At 37.1% G+C, this 25,562-nt stretch overlaps 3 protein-coding genes across 8 annotated transcripts in view; all 3 read right to left on the bottom strand.

Annotated features, from left to right (window-relative positions):
* LOC149610097 (semaphorin-2A-like) overlaps positions 1-13,277 on the bottom strand; it is a 115,435-nt gene extending 102,158 nt beyond the window's left edge. Inside the window, exons 1-2 of the mRNA XM_089860162.1 lie at positions 13,120-13,277; positions 11,760-12,085 (exon numbers count right to left, since the gene is read on the bottom strand). Coding sequence (XP_089716288.1) covers positions 11,760-11,868 — 109 coding nt within the window. The 5' untranslated portion in view covers positions 11,869-12,085; positions 13,120-13,277. The remainder of the gene's footprint in view (positions 1-11,759; positions 12,086-13,119) is intronic.
* A 182-nt stretch (positions 13,278-13,459) lies between these two features.
* tsu (40S ribosomal protein S12 homolog tsunagi) lies at positions 13,460-14,644 on the bottom strand. Its single transcript, XM_089860173.1, has 6 exons — positions 14,449-14,644; positions 14,214-14,273; positions 14,047-14,124; positions 13,844-13,980; positions 13,649-13,776; positions 13,460-13,585 (listed from the first exon to the last, which is right to left on the bottom strand). Exons 1-6 carry the CDS (start codon positions 14,504-14,506, stop codon positions 13,552-13,554), a joined length of 495 nt encoding a protein of 164 aa, XP_089716299.1. The 5' UTR covers positions 14,507-14,644; the 3' UTR covers positions 13,460-13,551.
* A 1,363-nt stretch (positions 14,645-16,007) lies between these two features.
* On the bottom strand, positions 16,008-25,188 carry LOC149610095 (transcriptional repressor p66-alpha-like). Of its 6 annotated transcripts, XM_089860165.1 has the most exons (7): positions 21,743-24,933; positions 21,443-21,519; positions 20,364-20,436; positions 20,192-20,289; positions 18,914-19,721; positions 18,622-18,837; positions 16,008-18,550 (listed from the first exon to the last, which is right to left on the bottom strand). In XM_089860165.1, exons 4-7 carry the CDS (start codon positions 20,284-20,286, stop codon positions 17,543-17,545), a joined length of 2,127 nt encoding a protein of 708 aa, XP_089716291.1. In that variant the 5' UTR covers positions 20,287-20,289; positions 20,364-20,436; positions 21,443-21,519; positions 21,743-24,933; the 3' UTR covers positions 16,008-17,542. The 6 variants fall into 6 exon arrangements, with proteins under 6 accessions (XP_089716291.1, XP_089716293.1, XP_089716289.1 ...); XM_089860167.1 differs by lacking the exons at positions 21,443-21,519; positions 21,743-24,933 and adding an exon at positions 24,949-25,188 and having other exon boundaries at positions 16,008-18,547; XM_089860163.1 differs by lacking the exons at positions 21,443-21,519; positions 21,743-24,933 and adding an exon at positions 24,949-25,186.
* Between the last annotated feature and the right edge of the window lie 374 nt (positions 25,189-25,562).

The raw sequence follows: 25,562 nt of genomic DNA, 5'->3' as shown, positions 1-25,562 counted from the left end.
CGCCCCATCTTGTTCTTATTCGACATCCATTGCTCGACATTCGAAAGGATCGAGGGAAACGAATTAAGTAAAAACAATTATTGAAAAGGGCACTCGCCAAATAAGGACGGAGTCGACCCCAATTCCATTTGAAATTTTTACAGAATTTTAGATGATTTTAAGGGATAATCCTCCATAAAATTTGTTCTTTTTTAATCGAAAGAGCGTGTAAAAAATTAATATGTCAATTGCATGGAACCATGTTTCTGTCTACAATATTAAAGAGGATATGAGTAATTAAATTAAGTTTTTGTAATGGTACGTAAAGGACATTACTCGTTAGGCTTTCCCGAGAAGCACTGGGAGTATCCCTATTGGGCGAATCCGTCATGTGGTACTAGGCATCCAATAGGGTTACTTTCCAGTGCTTCGCGGGGAAGCCCAACTCGTAGTGTCCATTACGTATACACTTAATTGCTTGTATCATCTTTAATATTGTTGATAGAAACATGGTTCCAACTGAAATGTTCATCAATGGATCATACTATTAAAAAAGACGATCCTTAAACCCCGATATATTTGTCTAAAAAAAGGAAAAAGTACTTGCTTTAACCTTTTCAGTTTTCGTATCCATTTGCCTTTGAATTTATAAACAGAATACTCTATCACTTTACCCTCTAAAAGCTTTCAAGAAAATAACAACTCCAAAAAAAAAAAAAAAAAATTATCATGGAACGTTACATAACTTGACATTACTCGTAATATTTTCGAGTTGTAAAATTTTATAACTTAATAAATTCCCCGAAACCAGAAACGACAAAAACTTTGTAAAAACGCTGCGACATAACTTTCTACATAATACTCGCGCATAGCAAAAACAATAGAAGAAAAGCCGAGCAGATTTCAAAGGCAAATCTTTCGGGCGTTTCTTTAGTTTCTAAACGACCAAAACTTTCTCTCTAAAAAAAACAAAACTATATGTTTATAAACGAACGAAGTAACCCATTAAACCCAGAAGAAGCAAAAGATGAAAAAAGACAAGACGATATATATCATAAACCGCCACCAACTCAACCTAACTGGTGTAAGTTTTTGAACTAAGGAGAGAGAGAGATGATAGAGGGGGAAGAGGAAAGAAGAAAAAACATCTAAAAACGATCCGAGATACATTTTTCGAAAGCTTTAAGGATTGGGACCACCCTTAAAAAATATCATTGTTTCAAATCCTGCAGCAAAAGAGGCGTGCATTATTTTTATAAAATGGTTTTTCTCCTTCCCCCCGTTCGTCCGTCCCTCGTTTATAGTTTCGAAAACTCTTCGATGTTACTTCCCAGGGACGAAGAAGAAGAAGAAGAGATTCAATAATGGGCTAAAAAGAACACACAAAAGTGCTTTAATATAAAAGGAGGGAAGGTGATAGAGGGGTCAAAGAGGAGCGAGAGAGAGAAACGCAGCTGCTAATAGCCATTAACAGTTTAATGACTCTTTTTTTTTCTTCTCTCTCTTGAGTTTTTATCCCACCCCTCGATTATAAATAATTCTTCTTTTGTGGCTGGTTATATAAGAGTGGACTGGAGGAAATCTGTCTCAAATTAATTTAATAGTTTGTTAAAACTCAGGGCTAAAATATGGTATGTTAAAACTCTGATAGATAAAGGTGCAGTATATATATAATTTCGGGGGCCTAGTCAATACGATCTCGATAAAATAGCTAATTACTGAAAAATTTTATGCCAAACTAAGTCAAAAATATAGGACTTTTCATGAAATTAAAGAATAATATAGGACTTTATAGAAATTATAAGACCGCTGGGCTCCCAGGTGTCACAACAAAAACACACACAAAAAAAAATAAACTTTTAATCAGAAAAAACAACATAAACCCGACATACACCGTTTTCCCTCTCAAATGGTTTAAATTCCCTTTCACTTCGCGATACATGGGATGGCTGCTAAGCTTATTTACAAGTTGAGATATGTTCATTGTTACCGGCGGCAATTTTAGACGAAAAAAAAAACCCCTAATGAAATCTTTTTTGATGATACCAAATTTTTTTATTCTCCTTCTGCTTCTTAATTTTATTTTATGTTTTATAGGTGGTCGCTTGCAGGGAGGCTGCGGATAATCAGGCAAAGAGAAGAGAGATGAAGAGAAAGTTACTAATTTATTCGAAAGGAGAGCTGCTTTTCACGTGGTGCCCGTAAGCGTGCCGAGGTAATTACAGCGCCCCGCCTAATGATATTCAAAAGCCTCATAAACGAGCAGGGTTGAATATATATGGATATAAATAATTTTATCAACGTGGGATGGTCCGGATGGGATAGGCCTAAGCTCTTTCGGAACAACGGGCTTAGTGAGACAGAGATAGAGGGCGCATTTTGATAGAAATTCAAAGGAAAAGCCTAAGGGTTTAAGAGGAGCGTCCTCAAATCTATAAAAGTTTAAAAATTGAACATAAATATGATTAGGGACAGATTTAATACTAATTACATTTTAGCCTAAAGCTAGACAGGCAGGTATAGTTTTGAATAAACTACAGGGTTCATACAAATTTCGGAAAACCGATTTCCTTGAGTTTTACAGGGTTTTTTTCCATATATATTCCCGAGTTTTACAGATTTTTTTCCCATATATACCCCGAGTTTTCCAGGTTTTTCCCCATATATCCCTTAGTTTGTAAGAACCCTGTAACTTTTAACTCGAAGTATTTTTTTTAAATCCATACCAATCTCGTAATACGTATTATTTCACTTTTTAGAAAAATAATAGAAACCCAAATTGTGTGTTTACGTAAATCAAGGTGAAAATTACTCGGTCAAATTTAAAAACAACACAATTTTAAAATATACCTTTTAACTCATTTTATTTTTTTCCCCAAAAATCTATTCCCAGTGATATTTACTTCGCTAATTACCGCTAGTAAAAATGGAGCGTGTTTGGCAAGCTTTTAAAATGTTTTTAGAAACAACTAAAAGGAGTTTTTCCAGAAAAAAAATAATAAAAATAAAAATAAGGTAGAAAGCTAGAAAACGGGATAAAAGCAGTCTCTGGGCTTTCGGAGAGAAAGTTTAATTGGAATTAGCGGAAAGCTTTCAAGGGAGAAAAAAAGGGGCTGAAGTCCCGTTTTCAATCTTGCTTTTTTAGACGGCACTAGTTTGGCACGTCGTGTACTGAATATTCTTGAATGTACCAAGTTACCAACCATTTCGATGTGACTATAAGAGTGAAAGACAGGGGGGTAAAACTTTGCCTTCCATCTCGCTTTTTGGCGCCTGCGCTGTAGTCTTTGGTATCAAGAGAGTGCGCAGAGACGGATGACAATGTATCAACCCCCTTGAAGGTTGCCTACCCCCTTTTTTTACGTTGAAAACGTAGCTTCTGCTTCCATATTTTGATTTTCAAGTACAATTTTACTCCGTTTGGTTATGTAATAACCAACGAAGTCAACAATGACACAAAAACTGCGGGAAAAGCGTAACCAAAAATCTTGATTGAAAACGCGCCTTTAGAGTAGCAATTTGAAGGCCCAGGTCGAAGATCTTTTTTAGAAAAGAAAATAACGAGTATTGAGCCCGACATTGAAGGGGGAAATGTGTGAGAGGCACTTCATATCTAATTCTAGATTAACCTCCACCTGTTTTCCCATTGGAAACAAAACGTTAAGTTTCCAACCCCTCAGTTACAAGCGGACCCTTCCCCACGCGCCCTCGGTCTCCTGTTTTAAAACTCAATTCAATCCAAGTACAGCAGCGTTAGTAACAACCAAACGAGAAAGGATGGTTCCCCCAAGTCTATGATGGGCCCCCATATCGGATGTTATTTTACACTGAAACCAAGGGCTGACATCGAGGCATCCGTAACACGGTCCACAGTCTCAACGACCACGGTCGGATAGTGGAAAACCCCAACCCGGAGTGGTAAAGAGAAGTAGACCAACCACCCCGGGGCCACTTACAAGGATTAAAAACAAAAGGGGGTTTTCGTGTTCCAAATAAACTTAAAAGGGTAGGCAAAAACAACTTAGAGATGACATAAAAGAACAAAAACAAAATATATATTATTTAGCGAGAAACGTGATGGTTAGATAATTGACAGGATCAGGTTCAATAAGACGAGCCTAAAGTAACAATAGCTTATTATCATTGATCTTAAGAGAGTAAACCTAATCGTAATAGGATAGATAGAAAATTCGGAATCGCGTTACGGAAGTTCCAATCCGAACTCGATCCCAAATTGGAGTAGTATAGAGCGAGATAGATATTCATTAAATTTCGACCAATGGTTCTCTGCCTTTTCTATAACCCTTCCCTCGTGATAGGATAAAGTGCATGCTGGAGAGATAAATAAGCCTACAGCTAATATAATCTGTAACGAGATTAAGCTTTCTAAATAACTGATTAAGATTTATTTCGGAGACATTGTTAAAAGTGAAGATAATGAATGATAGATTGCATAATCACGTGGTAGTAATTGTCCAATAAAAGTCCTTATACCTTACTCTAACGACAGATAAATTTTACAAGGGGGAAAAAGCTGATATTTAATCCCAAGAACGCTACCTGATTTTTTTGCTAGTATCTTCTTTAATAATGTAGCTAGATGATTCTAATTTGAAATATTCATTACTTTAAATGCTCTTTTGAATTAAAAATTTAGTAGAATATTAGAATCTATAATAAAGTTCAAGAATTATTAAATGGATTCAGACTAATATATTATTAATATTATAATCTTATATTCCATCTGAGATTAAAACTAAGAGATTTTAAGCTTCGACGAACTTGCTTAAAGATTAGAAAAGGAAACTTGGCGACAAAATTATATTAAAGTAAGCTCTTCTTAATTTTAAACCCAGAATTAGTTCTAAAATCACGTGTCATGGGATTTTCTGACTAAAGATTGTGCATTACACGATAGATTTCATTGAAGTTACTAAAGTCTAATTCCTCCCCTACCTCTCAGCTATAACTTTAGATGTAAGTTAATAAGATGGCAACACAGAGGGTAATGGCAATCTTTATATTAAAATCTTGAACATGTCACCCTTCCTTTAAATCTAAATTGTCTCTTCCGAAAAAAAGGGAGACATTTTTGTGATGGAGGGACTGAATCTTTTTACAGTTAATTAGCGGCGGGACAATTTTTCAGTAGAAAAAAGAACAGTGCAAGACGTTGTGAAGAGAAAAAGGCGGGGAAGGGAAAAAGATTTTCTTTATGGTGTGTAAAATATGACGACTTTTAGCGTTAAATCTTTTCTTAGGGAGGGATGTGCTTGAAACAAAGTCACTAGCTCGGCGTTGCTAAAAACGTCGCGGGGCGTCGCCTCATTAGGAGCGAGCGCGTTGCCGAGTGTTGCACCGCACCAAGACGTGTCAAAAAGCGCCCAAGACTTAAAAATGATTTTTTTTTTTAACTTCTTTCCTAAACCTTTTACCATTCTTTTTGTTCTATCACGCGTCATCTTTCGACGCACCCCAGTAACAGGCAGCGAAGTAACGCTCCTCCGTATTAGGGTTTCTGGAATTAAGTTGGGTTAACACTTAACTTTTAAATCAAACATTTTCAGGTAGTTTTATGGGCGTAGTGTGTAATTAAATGTTTGGAAATCATTAATTGAACTTTTTTATATGGGAAAGTGTTGCCAGTTCATTTATGGGTGCAATTCAAAATCTATCTACAAAAGACTGAAGAGTTCTGTTCGATTCAGTGATAATTCAATTCCAAACCTACAGGAGATGCTCTAATAATAAATTACTGGCAACCCTGAAGCGCATGCGCAGTTAAAATTAAGAAACGGGAGATATTTCTCTAGCCCGTTTTAGTGCTAGATCTAGGAAAGGCCTTTTCAAAATTACAAAAAAAATCTCTTTCGTTATTAAAAATACAGTTTTTTAATTTAGTTTAAATTGTGACCTTTAACCAAGAACCCATAAAAGAACGGCGATATACAATCTATTTCCATCTTTAAACGTTCTCCGATCGTATATAGGTTCTTGCTTAATCTCAAAAATAAGTTACCAATTCGGGAAATCCCTGACATGAAACTACTTCACCAATTATATCATTTATCAATAGCTCGCCAATGTAGCTACACTTTTTAAGATTTTGAAAAATGTATAGAGAAAACCCATAGGGGCAAACGCCTTTTCACGAAAAATAATTGTCTATGTTTAAGCGACTAGTAATCCTAATGGATGCCCACCCAATAGACCATTCCATTAACAACTTGCAGAGAGACCAAGACACAAGTTGGGTTATTTCCATGGCCTCAAGAGGCAACGGCAGAGACGGAGGCCTCACTGTCTCTAGCGGTGCTTCTAGGCGCGTGGGAAATAACCCAAGAAGACGGCCACGCCCCTATGGTGTTTGCACCTCTTCTGGAATTACTGGAATGGTCTATTTTTAAAGGAAAAAAGATTATTCCTCCTTTGACTAAAAATTCCGCGAAGATCCAAGTCAAAACATTCCCGACATCAATCTCGAGGTAGAAAAAAAAAGAACCCAAGGGATTATCAAAAAGCCATTTTCTCGCCCAGATATTTAGAAATCTCGTACAAGTTTCGGGTAATTAATGACGTCCTCTTATGCATGTATAGAGAGATCGGGTGTACCACTAAAAATGACTAGGTTCCAAGAAAAAAGGGAGCTTTTAATGGTTTTGATACTAGTCATACTTAATGTTTTATTTAAGAAGAAATTTTCTTTTGACTCAGGCTGAGAAACGAGGGGAGAATATCTTAGAGTTTGAAACTAAATTAACTTAATTAATCGATCCAAGGAAGTTAAACTCAATTAACATTTTGCAAAGGAACGTACGCTTTTCACTCATTGTTTTTGGGGTTAGACAGGAACGCTATAGCGTTAAAAATAATATAAATATTTATTGGAGCGTCTAAGTGTAATAATACTTTCAAGAGTCTAGTTTATACTTTAAGTGGTCAAACTGGCTTTAGGTGTTTCCGTGTATAAATTAAATGCATTGTTCGATCCCCCAAACGTTCATAAAGACGGTGGCGCCACCTTAGAGACGAAGGAAGACCTTCAAACTTCAATTTATCGATTTTCCAATAAGAAAACGTTCGTATCTAACCTTTGCTATAGATCAGATTGATTTAAAAAAAATAGGGTGCACTATACCATTTGTCTACCTACATATTTTGCACCTTCAGAAGCGTAGATGGACTATAGTATCATAGAGGGGGTCTAACATTTCCTAGTTATTATATAAGCGTCAACTATCCCACCGCTTTAATTTGACCCTATACGACTTCATCCTTAATTGAAAAAACTTATATTAAACTACAAACTTTTAATTCAGAAACCATACTGGTAAAATGTAACGCGCTGCTTTTGATAACATCCTTTCATTACAAGTACGAAATTAATTAAATTAAATTAAAATTAGAAAGAAAAAAACGTTTAATTACATCCGAAACCTTTCAATCCTTTAAAATATTTAGTGCATTCAGAAATAGCTTCAAAAGGGACTTCTACCAAAAAAATAAACCTTCGATCAAAAATCTAAAATACTTCAAATACAAACCGAGTATATAGAGCTATTTCAGAGGGGGTAATGGCTACGTCACCAATGCTATTTGCCCATAGAGAAAATCTGCACAAAATGGCCGCCCTGGTCCGCCAAAGGCAGGCCCAATTTTCGTAGCAGACGAAATTTTTCCCCCACTGAAATAGCTCTATAGGTACATCCTTTTAAATTTCAAATAAAAAGATATTTCATTAATCAAGGGAATTAAGAATCGGAATTAAGTTGAGTTTATTTTTTTTTATCCCACGTATCAAAGGATTCAAATTTTTAATTAACGAAATTCTCGAGATTCTTTATTTTATTTTTCTTTCTTTTTATTTCGATCTCTTCCTAAACTGTGAAATAGTAAAAGGAAAGGAAAGAGAAGGATAAATAAAGAAGACTAGGAAAGAAGACTTGTTTCAGTTTTAGCTTTAGTTATCCCGAGGGAATCGCGTGCGCGTATCCCCGAAATATATCCGAAAATTCCGAAAAGAAGAAATTCAATTGTACATAATTAAAGGAATGATCTTGGGGGATACGCGAAAAATACTGGGGAAGAGCGCTTGCCAAATGAGATCTTCCTGACTTCCCAAAAGAAAAAAAGCGACGAAAAAAGAAAAAGAAAGGAATTTTATCTAGTTAAAAATCGATAATAAATCGAAAGCTCTTCTTCCTTTTTAACTAAGTTACCTTACGGTAAGGGGGTAAGAAATTTTTATCCTAGGCAGGTAAAAATCAAAAGGTTTTTTTCACCCTATATTACTTCAATATTATAGGCCTAGAATGAGGAATTTTTTCTCCGATTTTAGTCTAATGCCTGATCTTAATTTTAACATGGAGTATAGGCGAGGGGGCCGTCATTACATATCAGATATTTGAAATCACTATTGATTTTGATGATTTCAATGATTTAAGAATGATTTGACTGATCTGGAGCCGTTTTGAATGATTTTAGGGAGATTTTTCACGATTTTACGATGATTTGGATTCGATTTATTTGATTTGAAAGATTTGGAAATGATTTGTACGATTTTAAAGACTGGTGACTTCGAATGATTTGAATGACTTTTATTAAATCAGAATTTAGGTGATTATTTCAACGACTAAGGAAATAAGCAAAGCCTAAATTTTTAAGCATGGGTATAGAGGAAACGTCAAATAATGGCATGATTCAAAAATAAAGATTATTTATCATTATTTCTGTAAAAGCAATCATGCAGAAAGTACTAAACACCTGCTCTTGATATTATGGTCTATCGATTAAACCGGAAAGTCACGAGCTCGCTTTTAGTTAAATTTTATACGCGCGATAGGTCTATTTTTTTTTCTCCCCCTGTACACTGTATAACCTCGAGCAATGACCCTACCCTACTCTGCATATCCCCCTCTACATGGATCACGTTTGAAAGTCCAGCCAAGGAGAATAAAAAAAAAACAATGGCGGTATTTAGTGAGACTACGCCCACGCATGCCAAATTAAACAATGTGCGGAGAGAAACTCAATTAAGCTCTCATTTAGTTTCCAAGGGCGTGGACTAATTACGGTGCCAATTTAATCGAAAAACTTCAAGACTAAAAGGCCTATATTTCAACCATTTTTTTAAAAAATAAAATGAATTCTAATTATTCAAGAAAGAAAGTTGATACTGATATATAAAATGCCATAATGAAGGCCAGTTTGAAACAAGAACTAGGGTGCCTAGATAATCAAATTTCCCAAAATTCCCTGATAATTTCAAGTCAATTTTTGAGGCCCTATGAACATATTTCGTCATTTCGTTCACTCCCCTTTTGATACTGATTTCTTTTTCTGACATTTGATTGGTACTGGATAAGGTACCCTAATTATAATATGAGGAATACATAAATCTACTAGGAATAATTGTGTAACCATTTTCTCAAGGCATCTAGGCGAATTTTGTGGGAGGAGCTATACTAATCTGTTCATTATGTATGACGAATTTTACCTAGCTAATAATCTAACTGGCCACGCGCTGCTATACTAACCAAATGAAATCACAGTTAGAAAGACGTCAGAATTATGAGGCATGACGGATAGTAAGTTCTCAAGCCCGGCCTACAAAACCAGCATAAAATTTAACATGGGATATATGAGCGCACAATGATTCTTATAATCTGTATGCATTGAAGACTCGCATGTACAACCACCCAGACAGCGTGCCATCAAACGTTTCAGAATAGAAGAGGGGCCAACTTTGGGGAAGTGGCGTTGTGATGGGGAGGGGGGCGAAGGTAGGGGAAAAGAAAATCAAAGTAGACACGAAAATCCACTTTGAGACAAATGAAGAATTTAAAAAAAGAAAAAACAAATAGTTCGTTAGAGAATGATAGGTAGACTTTTGTTTTAGCTTCTTTTTTCTTTTTATTATTTTTCGAAGCTCTCTCTCTCTTTCTCTTTGTCTTTTTCTTCTTCTGCCTTTTAAGGTGAAAAGGAAGGGAGACGAAAAATAAAGGGGAAGAAATGCGCCATAATAATATTGGCGCGGAAGACTCGGACTAAAATGTCTAACAAGAAGTTATTTCGTACCGTTATATTAGAGCAGAGCAGAGCAAAAGTAGAAAACTGTGTTCCTTGACCAAATGTACTCGAAGAAAGTGAGAACTTTCATCGTGACAAAAAGAAATATTGATCTAGGGGCTAAATTCTTCTTGATTAAACTACGAATTTACTGGGGGGGGGGGGGGTTTCGATGCTTCCCAGGCCTATTTTGATTACTATAAGAGTAAGACAAAGTGGAATTGAACTTCAATTATTGGAAGGTTCCAGGAGTAAAAACTGATTTTCAAATTGTAAAATTCAAAACCAAAATAGGTTAATTTATGGACAGACTATAGATAACGTGCGGACAATTGTTGCCAGTCATTTGTGAGTGTTATTCAACAGCTATCTACTACAGGCTGAAAAGCTTATAGGTATGGGACGCTCTCAAAGATTAAAGTTAAGAAATGGGGTAGGGAATTTCTTTAGCCCACTTAATGCGCACCATATATAGAACCACGCCCGATGAATTTCAAAATAAAATAATAGGTCAAAAATTTCCATAAATTCTAAGGGTAGGTAATCTTCATTCTAAATCATTAACCAAATGAGGAAATCAAATAATCTATCAAAGCCGTCAAAATGAAGATGATTTTGTTACTGAAAATTAATTTTGATACTTATCAAACACGGGAATGTAAATGCAATTTGAATAGGGTCGCTTTTAAACCCTTTCACTACTGATACATTTTAAAACCTTCCAATTGTTATAGTTACATATATATAGTAAAATAAAACATTTTTGGGGGAAAACAAAGACCCCACCTTTCAGAAATGGCATGGTAATGTGAGTCATGAATGAAGCCATACAACAATTTTTCTAAACTACTAACAAGGAGTATGTAAGCTTTCAAGGGGCGCTGAAACATTATGAGAAACTTATTATAACTAGCGCAAGAAAAAGTAGGATGGATTCTTCTCGCCATCTTATTTATAAGCGGGTATTATTGGAAGAGGCCTATGGCGTGGCGCAAACGCCCAAAAACCCAGGAACGACGACTAGAGAATATAATAAATTTAGGGCCAAACGCTGCCGTTTTGTAGCACAAAAAAAAAAACCTCCCTAAAAATTGCGCCTTTTAAAAATGATTATATCACGATCTTAGAATCACGATTATACTTTTGAGTAAGGAGGAAAAATTTTGGGAAATAGCCGCCAGGATATTGAGGTTGAGGGGTAGCTCTTGGATCAATAATTGCTATATTAGGTTAAAGGCTTTGAATGGACATAATTCCCCATAGAAGATTGGGGTTTTAAGTGTAATTTAGGTACTTTCTAAGCCTGTAGGTACTAATATAAAAACACTTTCGTGGAAAAATTTCCTTAATATGTAGATATAATAAAATTAGGATTTAATGATATGAAAGTAACCAGATGCGCAGTTTTAGTTGCAATCTAACTGACCCTTTTAAATTTCGGAAAAATATCTAAAAGTTGGTGTTTGAAAATTTACATTTTTCGCCTAAATATTTGTGGTTTTTCATAAAGTTCTATGAGAGTTGTTACATTTTTGTCAATAAATGGCCATGACAGTTACCAAAATAAATTTGTACCACCATATCACACTACCCCCTTCAAAACTATTTGATTCTTAGAATTTTTGCAATACAATAAATTCTAATCCCCACTGAAATTTTTTCCGACATAACTTATGGATATCCCCTGAATGAAATAATAAAACTTTACATACCCGGTAACCCTTTTTTAAGTCCTTGTCCTTCAGCCGGTGCATAGACCACTAGAAGAGCAGTAGCCAAAAGAAGGAGAGCCAAGGGTGTTGTTCCATTTGAGAAAGACATTTTCCCGACAATGTACAAATGTAGAGATTCACAATTTAACGAAGATATAAAATATGACGCGTGACTGTTATAGTTTTAAAAACTTAAACTATAGCGAGTGATTGTTTTTAAAAGCGAAGCCCGAGCGGAAGGGCAATTTGAAACTTATTAACAAACATCCTGAAAGATAGAGCTGTGGTGTTGATGATTTGAAATGACAGATCCGCCTTTCACACGTCTACAGAGAAAAAAAGATATAGAAATAAATATAAATTATATTCTGGAAACAGACTAACAGCTTTGGTTTAAGCAGTAGGATTGAGACTAACTTTGAGAGAAAAATTCTAAGACAAGACCTAATAGCTAATGAGTTGAAAATGATTTTCTAAGAAAGATTACTCATTTAAAAGTGGCAAGTGTTGACTAAGGCTTCCCAGTTTCCCCAAAACAGCCTTTCATTTGAAATATATATGTCTAGTATCTTAAAAATACTAGGAATGTATATTTTTAATCAAAGTATCATATGTTAAGTAACATAAACCAGCTAGAATTATTTATAAAAAAATAGCTATGGTTTTTCTGTAGTTATTAAAAACTATAATGAAACCACAATTTTACTTGTAGACTTGGCATAAGCAGAAATTCATGATATAACCTCGGAGTTAGTTGGGTTATATCATGAATTTCTGGCATAACATGTCAGCCACAGAAATGACACTTCCATGAGTGGTCAATGTGTTTTACCCACAGAACCATGACAAAAGAGATAATGACTAAAGTGCTCCCACAATACAAAAGGTATAACAAGTTTTAAAATATATCTAGTATTCTCTCTTGTGTAGAGATTAAAAATAAAAGTCTAAGAGTAAGTACTTCGAAGCTCAGAGCAGTGCGTAATTTTTTTCACATTTATTAGCACCACCAAGAAGTGGTTCTCAACACTCACCATGTTGGATAATAATCTGTCATTTACTTTCACGTTATTATTTTGTTAACTAAAAATTTAAAATGATCCTGCACTGTAGGCCTACCAGTAATTCATGCGATCTTAATGAATAGCTTTGCAAAAATCGAGGGATATTAGTTAAATTTCACCAACATAAACCCCTCTCCTTACGAATTTACGATACTTTCCAATGAAAAGCCAAGGCTTAACGTTTACCCAAGTCAAAAATTATCATCAGTTAAAGTAGGCCTTTTTATAATTATGGTTAGATAATCGTTGTATTATTTTGATCCGGAATAAAATCATAAAATAAATTAGCAATTTACCTTGATAATACTTTGTAATACTCTAAAATAATCCGCTATAAATTAAAGCAAACTTTATCTCGATTTCCTAGCGTCGAAGCCTACGACTCCATCTTGAACTTACAAAATTTTCCTGAACAAAAGAAGTCAGTTCAGTTCAATTCAAATCATTTCGAAAGATGTTGAGGGCGAGGCTGAACCGAATTGTGACATCCAAGGGAATAGAAATAAGCACTACTGAAGAGAGAACATTTACGTGTTTAAATTCAATAAATTGTAAATAAAGTATAAGTTCATTGTAATAAAACCATTATTAACTACATAACTGAAATTATTCGAATTTTGGAAATAAAAACATGGCTTATTTTTGTAGACACATGAAAAGTACATTTATTCTTTATTTTTTATTTTTTTACAAAATATGAAACTTGTGAATGATTAAAGTGAAGATGGTTAGCGTTTTCTGCGATGGCTTGAGTGTCTTTTTCTAAAAAAAATACTCCACATTAGCTTTTCTTCTTTATAATACTTCTTATCCTAATTGACATACTTTTTGATTGGTCCTTTTACAAAGGCCCAATCAACATTAATGGACTGAGCAAGAATTTCTGATCCATTCAGGTTTTCCAAAGCATTTTGGGCTTCTTCAAATGTTTCAAATTCCACTAAGGCATAGCCCTAATTGAAAATTATTACCCTAATTAACTTAAGAACATTTCACAAATCACTTTCAGCTATTTCATACTTTAAGGAAACCAGTTCTTCTATCCAGATTTAAATTAAGATTTTTGATGGCACCATATTCAGAGAACTTGTCATACATGTCATCCTCCTGCGCTTCTTCATGGACTCCAGTTACAAATAAAATCCAACCCTCAACGGCTACAAGAGTAAGTGTAACATGAAACTTAGCAATGTTATTAACCTATTTTCTTGAAAGCAACATACATCTCTGAGGACCTGGTTCATCCCCATCTTCCACATCCATTGCTTCATAATCTTGAATCTTTTCTCTGGCTGTGCCATCTAAAAATTGAGGAAATTGGTCAAGTGAACCACATCACTCTCTACATGTGTCACCCTTTAACAACTAACTACAAGTCTGTAATCATTACCTGAACCAAACCCTCTTCCTTTTCGTTTTTTAACATTTTCTTTCAGTTTCTGAACACTTTCTGTAAGTAATTCAAATTATTGTATCTAAACAGTTTCGCAATGTTTATTTTCGTCATTAGGAACACCACTATCATAATCATTCATTCATAATTTCATATTCACTAAGAAGAAACTTATCCTTTTCATTAAGCCTTGGCTACCTGATTAAGCTTATAAAAACATTAAAAAACTTACGATCTCCTTCTTCATCGACTTCGAATTCTTCCGCATCGATATCCAAAACATCCGTCATTATACTAAATTAGTTAAATTGTTATTTCACTGGTATTTAATTCGAAAATATTCCAATTGGAAACAAAGAAAAGGCCAAGGAAAATTCTCCGGCCGCAACGCAATCCCTTAATCCCGCAACTTCGGCCACCCACAGCCTCCAGGAGGTGCCTCCCTCTGGTGGTGGATGTTGGAGGTTGACCATAAAGACCAACGCGATGTTGGGCCAACCGCCACATGGAGACTACTGTTCATTGGGCCAACCACCGCATGGAGGCTATTGTTCATCGGGCCAACTTACCGACCGTAGTCTTCTACCATAGCCCACTTGATCACGCACGCTTGTTGCACGCGCTCTAGAAGCCCGTCCAAACGATTTTTTTACATGTTAACTCGCGAATACGGCGCGTCACATAGGTTCGGTCTAAACTTTCAAACCCGTCTGGTTTTAACATGGGCGTCTATGGGAGGGGACCAGTTTTTTCAACGTTTTTGACAATATTAGTGCATCTACTGGTTCAAATCTCTTGAATTTTTAATGAGACGTGTATTGAAAGGTTTGATATTATCCTGTAAAATTTAAAGTCTTCAGCTATAATAGTTTTTTTTATAAAAAATAAAAATCATCACATAGTAGAGAAATAAATCCTTCAATGTAATGATTTTTATTTTTTATAAAAAAAGTATTATAGCTGAAGACTTTAAATTTTACAGGATAATATCAAACCTTTCAATACACGTCTCATTAAAAATTCAAGAGATTTGAACCAGTAGATGCACTAATATTGCCAAAAACGTTGAAAAAACTGGTCCCCTCCCATAGACGCCCATGTTAAAACCAGACGGGTTTGAATTATAGACCGAACCTATGATATTCTCATTTTTAGGGTCGATTGAGTGGGCTTCTATAGCGCGTGCAGCCAGCGTGATCAAGTGGGCTATGCTTCTACGAAGCCCGTGGAGCGTGGACTAAGCAGTACGCGATCCGTGAAAGAACAAACGTCACGGCATAATACGATTCCATGATTGAAGAATTTACATTCTACAACATATTTGAAATAAAGAAACAAACTTTTTTTTAAATTTCAAAGTGATTCATTAACCAATTTCTGTACATTATCGTGTTTTTTTTTTTAACTTATATGAACAAAAACAAAATAGCATTTTTTTCATTAATTAAATTAAATTTTTTCCAGATTCCTGAAAAATCCTTTGTCAATCAAGAAATGTCTTTCGAAGCGGGGGAAATGTATATAAATTAATGATATTTTTTTACTACTTACATATTACAGTATTCTTCGAAAGTCTTTTTTTTTTTTTTTTTTTGTATTTATCTTAACAAAAATGACGTGTTTTTTTAAAGAAAGAAAGAAAAATGACACACCCAAACATTATTAAGCACTCTCTACAAAGATGTATAAAAAGTATGCCACAAATCATGTTCTAAAAAAAAGAATACGAACTTATCGGGGCTGGTTTAAAGCTGGAAGCCACATATATATATACCTGAGCAAAATTTCGAGTTTAAATTTATAATTTCATCTTTTATTAAAAAGAATGCCAATTCCAAATTTGTTATAATCTTCCAGCCCTTATCTTCCGATGATCTAATTTATACTTCGCTACACTTTGATCTCATTTTACCATACATAATTAAAAGCAGAGTGTTTTTAATTGGCCTTATTCCTGATCAACGCCACCGAGGCGTAGCGGCGACTTTTGGAACTATAATAATACGGTAGCCAATTACAGGTGGCGCTGGAGCCGATGGACTCTGATGGAGATCTGTTATTTTCTATGTTTTGTTGATCTTTCTGAATCATGTGAATAGCCAAGGCTTAACAAGCGATATGGTTTCAAAAGTATTAAAAGTTGATTTCACCTTTCTTATTCTGTCTAATATTACGAAATAAGACTTTCGGAGTAAGTTTTCATTCGATTTTGGTCTATTTGGAGATTATTAGGTTAATAATAATTAGTTAAAACATGTTTTTTGAAGTTGAAGCGGTAATAATCAAAACATAGAAAATAACAGATCTCCATCAGAGTACATCGACTGTAATTGGCTACCGTATTATTATAGTTCCAAAAGTTGCCGCTACGCCTCGGTGGCGTTGATCAGGAATAAGGCCAATTTTTATTCTCTTCTGTCATCTCGGTAATAAAAAAAAATCTCCAAAAATTAAAAACCTTCCCTAACAGCTCCGTGGTGTGTATTGCACAAAAAAACAAAATCTTGAAAAAAATTAAACGATACAAACTTTGTATTTACATATTTATTTTTTTTAATTTTTAATTTTTAATTTTTAAATTTTGCTAAATATCAGCCGTGCTTAAAATATGGGGGAGAGGAGAGGGGGAGGGGAGAAAAACTAAATCAAAAATTTTACGAACGAATTGTACGTTAATTTTTTTTGATATGTTTGATATATAAAGGTGTTTTAAATTTAATGAAGATGATTTAAATTAATTAATTAATTAATGCTTTTATTTTTTTTTTTTTTAGTTTTTCACTGTTAATTATAATTATAATTATAATTATAAAAGAAACTGCAATTTGTTCCTTCAAATTAACTGGTTTGTGTTTTTTTTTATTCATGAAAAATTATATTTTCAATGTAAAAAAAGGTGAGCATGCATGCGGAAAAAAAATATGATAAATCTCGTAACATTTAAGTAAAAAGGATGAAAAATCTTCCGTTAATATATTTTCGCTGGTTTTCTTCTCTCGCTTTCATAGGAAAAAAAGTTTGTTTCGTTTTGTTTATTTGACAAATATATATATATACACGATGAGATTCAAATGTCGGTCCGAGAAATTATACTTATTAACTTTATATATACCCACGAGGATCTTAAACTTATTTCCTTCTTATAAGAAGTCTTTTATCGTAAGTGAATACTGGAGCCTCATCGAGGGACTTCATTTTGAAACGTAATAAGGGCAGAGAGAGAGAGAGAGAGAAAGTAGAAACGGGTTGGGGTTGGGGGGGTTTCTTGGGAAGGGGCTGGGGGAAATTGAAATATTCTCATTTGACTAATGAAGCGTAACCGAAGATCATGTTTTCCAATTCATGGAATTTTGAGACATTGAGCGCGGAGGTATCATGTCCAACAAATACTGACGCTGCAAATCAGAAGAGGAGAGCGAAGATTTGCCCAGCATTTGATAAGAGTAAGCCTGAGCCGCCAATAAAGGTCCGAAAGGTAACATATGGGCGGGCTGAGGTGGATGCCCCGGTAAACTTTGAGCCAATTGCTGAAGATGCTGCGCTTGAAGTATGGATTGGTGAGCGGCGGTTAATTTAGGCATTTGCTGAAGTAGAGCCGCGGAATTAGCTACGGCAGCCGCCACCGCGTTCGCCGCCGCTGCCGAACTAGCTCCCAGAGCGCCACTACCCCCACCGCCGCCTGATCTACTATAAGAAGATGGAACTGGGCTGTGCGAATTAGGCGGAGTTGACGCTCGGTGATTAATGGCTGAGGATGGCACTGCGCAAGACGAAGTAGTAATAACGGGAGGTGGGGGTGTAGAAATTGGCAATGGGGGTGTGGTCGAGCCTTGAGACATTCTTTGCTCAATTTCTTGCTCCTGTTGCAGAGCCTTAACAAACGCGGTCTTAAGCCTATTTGTATGTTCAGCCTTTAAAGCTTTCTTTATATTTGTAGTGACGCAACTCTCGCAAATGACGGCGGGAGGCTTCTTCTTTTCACCAGCGTCCTGCCACTTCCAGACGGGGGTAAAGTCAGTGGCGCATTGTACGCAAGTGAAAGGGTCCGGAGGGGGTTTGTTGCTACGCTCATCCCCCACCAATAAGCCAACCACCACTTCTAAACCCACTAGATACACAAATTCTTGATTATTGGCATTGGGAATGAAGTGCATTTCAGGCGGTGGAGGTTTAGGGGGAGGAATCTGAAGTAAAGTCTTTTCTAGCTGCTTCCTCAAGGCTAATTTGGCCGCGGCTTGCCTCTGAGCGGGCGTTTGAGTTTCCATCCTCTCCGCCGCTTGAGCCAACTGACCAGAGATTTGTTGAGGGGTGGGGCTCGAGGTCGAAGATGGCTGCTGCAATAAGGGCTAGAGTATTAAATCCTTTTTTTCAAGAATTAAGAAAACAATAAAACGAAGAAAGATACCTGCGTAGAACTGGAGGAATTATGAGACGCACTCGTTTTTGATCCCTGAGAGCTTTGCATCGGATAACCCATGACCACATTGGGTGGTGTAGTTACTGGAGTTCTACCTAGCAAACCACTATTCCTTAGCATATTTTGTTGCAGCATGATGCTAGGCGGAAGAGAATTAGAACCACTTCTGGAACTACTACCCATAGACTGCGATTGGCTTTGATTCTGAAATAAACGTGTCAAAACAAATCGGTAGTTTTTAAATCTTTTCCGCGGGAGTGATGAACCATGATTTAATTACCATGGATTGATGTAGGGACTGAGACTGGTGCGAATGCATTTTTCCCGAAGAGCGACTTAATAAGTTGTTTGACCCTCCAACAGACACGTTTGGTGATGAAGTTCGACCTCCAGCGACACCAGACATCTTCCCCGAAGATGTCACAACAGGGCCCTGTTGAACAGCCGCAGGGGGCGTGATCAAAGTTTCTTTCACCAACTGACTCTGTCTCAACTTTTTCAAAAGTACTAATTTCATTTCTTCGTTTCTCAATTCTTCTTGCAACCTGCGTAAACTTAATTCCTTTTTCACACGCTCCTCTGGCGTTAACCGCGCTACTTTAGAAGGTTGAGCTTGATTCGAAGTAGTTAGAGGTTCTGGCAAATCAGATTCGGGGGAATCTGGGTGCGAATCTGTCGAAAATCCATTCACGTGTCCATTAATGCGAGGCGCTTCTTCGTCGGACAGAATAATCACGTCCGACATTAAGTTGGTAGGTTGCTGTTGCTGATGCGAAATTTGCTGCATTATTGCTGAACTACTACTATTACTACTACGACTGTGCCGTCTATGGTTGCTTAATTCCGCACTGTATCTCGTTCCACCTACACTATTAGGTCGAGATCTTGAAGGCACACTGTTGTTATTTACGGGTCTATCGCGACTGCGTTGATCGCTGGTAAGTAAAGTGTCCATAGAATTTCTACGATGTCCGGAGAGGTCCGCCGGTTGGCTTTGTACTATGGAAGAGTCTGAATTTCGATTTCTCCTTCTGGTAGTTAAATCCATGGTTCCTTCTACGTTGTTGGCTATAGCGTGTCTAGATGGTCTAATCCAAGCACATTTCAAAAATAACACCATTAATCAGGGTTTCAGGCGAAATTTTTATATTGAGAATCCCCGACTTCCCCAGCTTATCCCTGACGACGTATTACCAATATCCCTGACGACGTATTACCAATATCCCTGACGACGTATTACCAATATCCCTGACGACGTATTACCAATATCCCTGACGACGTATTACCAATATCCCTGACGACGTATTACCAATATCCCTGACGACGTTTTACTAATATCGCGGACCACTTTAAGGTGTTTACCAGAACCCAGCACACCTGCCCCATACTTAGCATTGCTGGAAGCATGGTTTGATATAAGAAAAGATATCCCTGACATATCCCCGACTTTTTAGAACAAAACTTTAAATCGCCGACTTATCCCTTCATTTTCCAAATCCCTAACTTATCCAGGTTCCATACACAAATTTTACAAATATATTCAAGGAAAAATGTTCACCTAATAGACATATCTGCCGCTCTTAAATCAACCTCCATAGGTTCCAAAGAGCAGTCGCTATTAGCCATTTTCTTTAAGCCCCTTGAGGTACTCATTCACTGTAATCAAAACGAGTTGATGCATAAAAAAAGGTTAAAATTTCTTATCAAATGAAGAACTAATGAAAACGCACCACTTCCTCACTGGGGGCATTGTATGAAAGAAACATACCTCCTAATACTTAGGAGTGCGCAAATTTTTTAAACCTAAATAAGAAAATTTTAAAATCAGGAAATTTTTTTTAAAAATACATCATGTAATTGCGAAATTTTTTAGGGTTCAATTGTATGAATGACCCAAATAATTTTGATACGCTTAATAGTAAAGACTAAAGATAATAAAAGCCAAACCCTCCTCTCCCAAACATTTAAGTATCTTTAACTTTAAATAAATTAAAATTTTAAATTACATTTTGTCTGCATAGGAAAATAAGATGGTGTCTACGCGTTTAATCTAATGTGTAGGCTGCGTAAGTACATGTATAATGTAAACGAGTGTGTTAAGTACTTTTACATTAATACTTTACATTTACCTCAAGAAGGGTGCTCATTGTCAATAGTTACAACCGCAATTAACAAAATGGCGTTGGCTCAATACAAAATGGCCAACAATTAAACTAGTTTTCTTCGCGCGTAACGCAAAGACAAATAGGCATAATATATAGTACAAACAATTCCTGTTAAACAGTACTTAATATCTCCGAGTTAATTAAAATTAGATTTACGTATACCATTAAGCCTGACCACTGCAACATTACACAACCCCAATTTAGCCTTTAGGGAAGTCGAACACCTTGTCAGGGAAAGAGTTAAGAAAGTAGCCGACGAGATTTTAGCAAACTTAATTAAAGCTAAAAAACGACTTGGTAAACCAGTATTTTTTAACAAAAAAAAAGGCCCCGGAGTAGTTTGAAACGATCTACATCGTCAACGTCCCACTTTCCCGTATTTTTTCTCTCCATTTTTTTCCCTACACCCTATTATCAACGCATAACCATAGTGCATCGTTCTAAGGCTTAAAAAGAGCTACCAAATGGTTGTACCGACTGTAGAGACACAAGAGCGGGAGAGATCGCGGCGGAGCTAAGCGGGAGAAGGGAGAGAGAAGTTAGGGGGGATCCATTACCGGAAACCGTCACACAACAACGACTGGCGTAAGGCCGCCGACAAAAACACGACGGAGGAAAAGATAGGTTTAGGATTCTATCCCTACCGTTTAATGTCTTCGCAAACTGCATCCGAAAAACGAACGCCACATAACACAGCTATCAAAAATCGTTGCCAAAACATCTACAGAGTAATACAGACAGAACCGAAAGAGTAAGAGAGTTCCACCGGGATACGCGTAGTCGTACCGTAGTAGTCGGTTCGGCGCGGCCGATAAAAAAGAAAAAGAAAAAAAAAAGAAATGAAAAAGTCGAAAAAACGGACACGTTCCGGCGATCACGGGTTGAACGAGTTTGGAACAAAGAGTTGCTAAAATTGAGTAGCCATGTTGACTCTTTTTACCCACCGGGGCTTCTCTTGGCGACCGAAAAATATCCGTCACTTCTTTTCCGTGGTCTTCAAAACTTGAAGCCGCGGCCCTGCACTCCACTACTTCCCCCCACTACCGATTTTTGCGTGGCTCCGAGCCCAAATGGCCCGAAACAGCAGGCAAGGTCGGACAGGGGGACCAAAAGGGGGAGAAACGATTCCGTAAGGAGGAGAAGGGGGGAATACTTAGAGGGGACAAGAGGGTGCGGAACAAAGGGGGTGAAAAAAGGAAGGGGGGAGAGAAGGTGCTACTATGGCCTATTGATTTTTGTTATCCACCATCCGAACCTCTTAACTGACTCTCCCCCTCCCGCTCCTACCCGAGTCCCTTTCAACCCACCCCCTTCTTTCTGGAAGGTGGTGGTGGTCACGTGACTCACCATGAGCTTTCGATTGAAAGGAAGATGCTTATCAAAAGATGCTAAATTCATCCGTGATCCAACTTTCGTTGGTCGAATCGGTCAACTATACCCTATCATCCCTGGAAGTCCAAGATGAACCTCGGGATGACACCCCAAAATCCTACGTCCATCTTAACGAATGCGACTCTAGGGCGAATCTTAACTTTTTCTTAAAAGTAAAAACATGTCTGATGACGCTCTTCGCGAGACCAAGCATCATTACTTTTTTGGGAGGCAGCCTCAACCTCTCCTTTTACAATCCCTACCCCCCTCCCTCTCCCCGTCCAAACGCCTTATTTCTTCTAGTAACCCTCCCATCTTTTAGTCCTAACAGCCCGCTTAAAAAGTTTTCGGCAGCCAGAGATGGTGACCTATAATTTAAGCCCAAAATAGCGTATAGCCACTTTCCAAGATACAGAATGGAAAAATTAGCCAAAAGAAGGACTAAATATCTAAAAATCATCAAGACAAGAGCTTGCAAGAATCGGCTGAGATAAATTCGGTTATTTACGCTAACAAAGGAGACCTATTAAAAATGTTTTTCCTTTTTCCTATTTAGAACCGTTGTCTCTACCTTGGAAGCCGCAAAGGGCCGCAACACACAGCGGCTGTAGAGTGTAGACATAGAACGCGTTGTTGTACCTCTACATAACTGATTGGGCGGGGGGGGGCACGACGAGGGGAGGTCACAAAGAAGGAAAGAGTGCGCGAGAAATAGAGAGAAAGGACGCGGAGGAGTCGAATCGAAACGCGAGAAAACGTGCCTTCGACTTTTAATGACAATTCACTAATTAGAACCAAGGGAAAGCCTACCTGACCATTTACCAAGTTTTAGCAAAACTCTACCATATTTTAGCAAGCAGAGATCAAAGAAAATATCCCCCCCCCAATAGCCTTGCTACTGTGAAAACGTCTAATATTCACTCGCTCGAGTCCCTAAGATTAGGACCCTCTCTGATCTAAATTGCAGTCCAAAGATTAAATTCCTAGAACCTCAAGAAGCCTATTGTTCAAAACCCTTTTAGGCCTGGTACAATATTGATATACAATCTGAATATAATCATTTATTCTCTTTAAAATTATTAAAGCCCCGATTTTTTTTCATTTAGAATTATTCATGAAGAGTAAAGATTTTGTAAACAATAATGAAGAAATAAGGTAATGTCGAAACTAGTTTCAACCAGTATTTCCTATACTGACAGCGCATTCAAAGTTTCCCCATTTAGAGCGAAAAACGCGACTACTTGGTTATATACTAGAGCTATAGTTTTACGCGGATGCTTACAAGAACTCGGGAGGTGGCAAGCGGCCTTTGAACTGAAGAAGGCGTAGGAATTATAGGCGAGCATTCGGAACAGAAGGGGGAGAGTGAAGGGTAGGGGGCGCTAAAAGTAATGGGAGAGAGGCTGGAGGGAGGGGGACAAAAGGGGAAGAAACCGGCGAAGGGGGGGGGGGACAAATGGTGGAAAAGGAGCGAAAGGGGGAAAGAACACCGTGGAAGTTCGGTTCAAATGTTAAGCCTAACGTACATTTTCTAAATCAACTTTCTATATAAAAATTCTAATTAATTATCCTAATCACTTAATAATTAGTAAAAAAATGTCGTTTTATAATCCAGACCAGAATTAAGCGTACAAATCTGCCTTTAAATTTTAATTTGGGCCCCCACTGGTTCTTTCTTAACTGGTTCAACGAGATTTGACCTTGAATTCTATTATTGCCGAAAGAGCTATTAAATTGAAATTATTTCGTAAACAAAATTTAATTCAATGGAGCCTTTTCAAAAGTTTCTTGGCGTAAAAACGAACTAAACAATCAACGGTGGTGGGCCTCAAAAATTAGTTTTCACGGGTCACTGTCCTGAAAACTGGCGGGACTTATTCGCTAAACTACAACGTTTAACAACTTTCATACTATGCAAAGCGAAGACCGGCATTCCTAAACATCTTCCTACTAATATATATTAATATATATAAATATATATATTTAGTTAAAGATAAAAACGTTAACTATTGCTGCATTAGATCATCCGCCAAAATTAACGATAAGGTTTCAAACCTCCCAGAAATGTATATTATACAATACGATGATTACGTCTACGATTGTACATAAAGATACGTTCTGTTTTGGCCGAGGCCTTATAAACGGGGAAAGGGGTATTCCCATCGTAAAGCATATACAAAAATATTATGGCTATTCTCAAATCAAATATATAGTATGTTCGCGTGATGTAGGCAGGCAGGCTTCGTATATGAATTTAATCAATGAAAATTCCCCGGCACTGTATGGAATTTCGGGGATTACAACCGCGTACGCGAAATGGAAGCCGACTTTGCGGGAGCATCTGTTCTGTTCTTCCCTTACGCCACCAAGAGAAAAGTAAGACGTAACTACTTCCCCCCAACCCCTAGTAAGCAAATTTTCCTAACGTCTACTTCATACTTAAGCCTTTGCTGAGCTATATTTCGAAGCGGCGTTTTTCGGGTTTAGTTTACGAAACGAAAGTTGTTGCCTTGAAAAACTTTAGGGGCTTTGAACTAACCGCGGAAAAATGCCAGGCAAATACGGCGAGAGCTAAAACGGTCCATTATCGGAGGAAAAATATCCGAGTCATTCGTCGGAGAATGGATGGAGGCGAGGCGGGGGAAACGAGCGCCGCGTTCGGGGGTTCTCGATCTTAAGCCTAATCCCCGTCGCCCAGTTTTTACCCTGCCGCGCGACGATTAACCCGAAGGACGAGGTTTTGATTAGGAGAGTCCAAAACATTGGAAAAAGCCCTTACCTTTTTCTCGGCGTCGATAAGGCCTCCCGCATTTAGCTTCTTCTTTTCTCGCCGATATTACTATTTTCGAAAATCCAAAACAACGAACACTCCGCGTAACAAAATGTCGAAAAAAACACCCGACAAACACGAGATAAAACCAAAATTCTCACGCTCTTCAATGACGGCTGACAGAAATTACAAAAATGGCGTGTGCCTCTGAAAATTCACCCCTCTGTTGTGTAGCCCTCCGCCGTAAATAAAAGCAGTCCGTCGGCTGGGGGCTGAGAGGGAGGAATGGCTTCTTCTCTAGTGCAGAGTAACTTTTCACCTTTGAACTTTTAATACGCGCCTTTTTCAAAAACTAACAATTTTCTTCAAAAAAATACAAAAGGCGGGCGATATTTGTAAAAGTTTATTTTTGTTTAAAAATAAAATCATTCTTTTTCCTATTGAATTTTGCATAATAAAAATTGTAGAATCTTCTGAACCTAAATCCACCTTATTCCCTTTCGCCGGAAGTTAGGCTTAGCACGGGATTCATGGGGGTGAATACCGGGAAGAAATTCGTCTGTCGTCTGCTACATAAGCCAAAAATATGTACTGTAGCGGACGACAGACCAATTTATTCCCGT

This window comes from Phalangium opilio, unplaced genomic scaffold (assembly GCF_054372755.1).
Source record: "Phalangium opilio isolate 3A_F unplaced genomic scaffold, DU_Popi_V2 ptg000344l_1, whole genome shotgun sequence".
Lineage (NCBI taxonomy): Eukaryota > Metazoa > Arthropoda > Arachnida > Opiliones > Phalangiidae > Phalangium > Phalangium opilio.
This window is presented reverse-complemented; position numbering and strand designations above follow the sequence as displayed.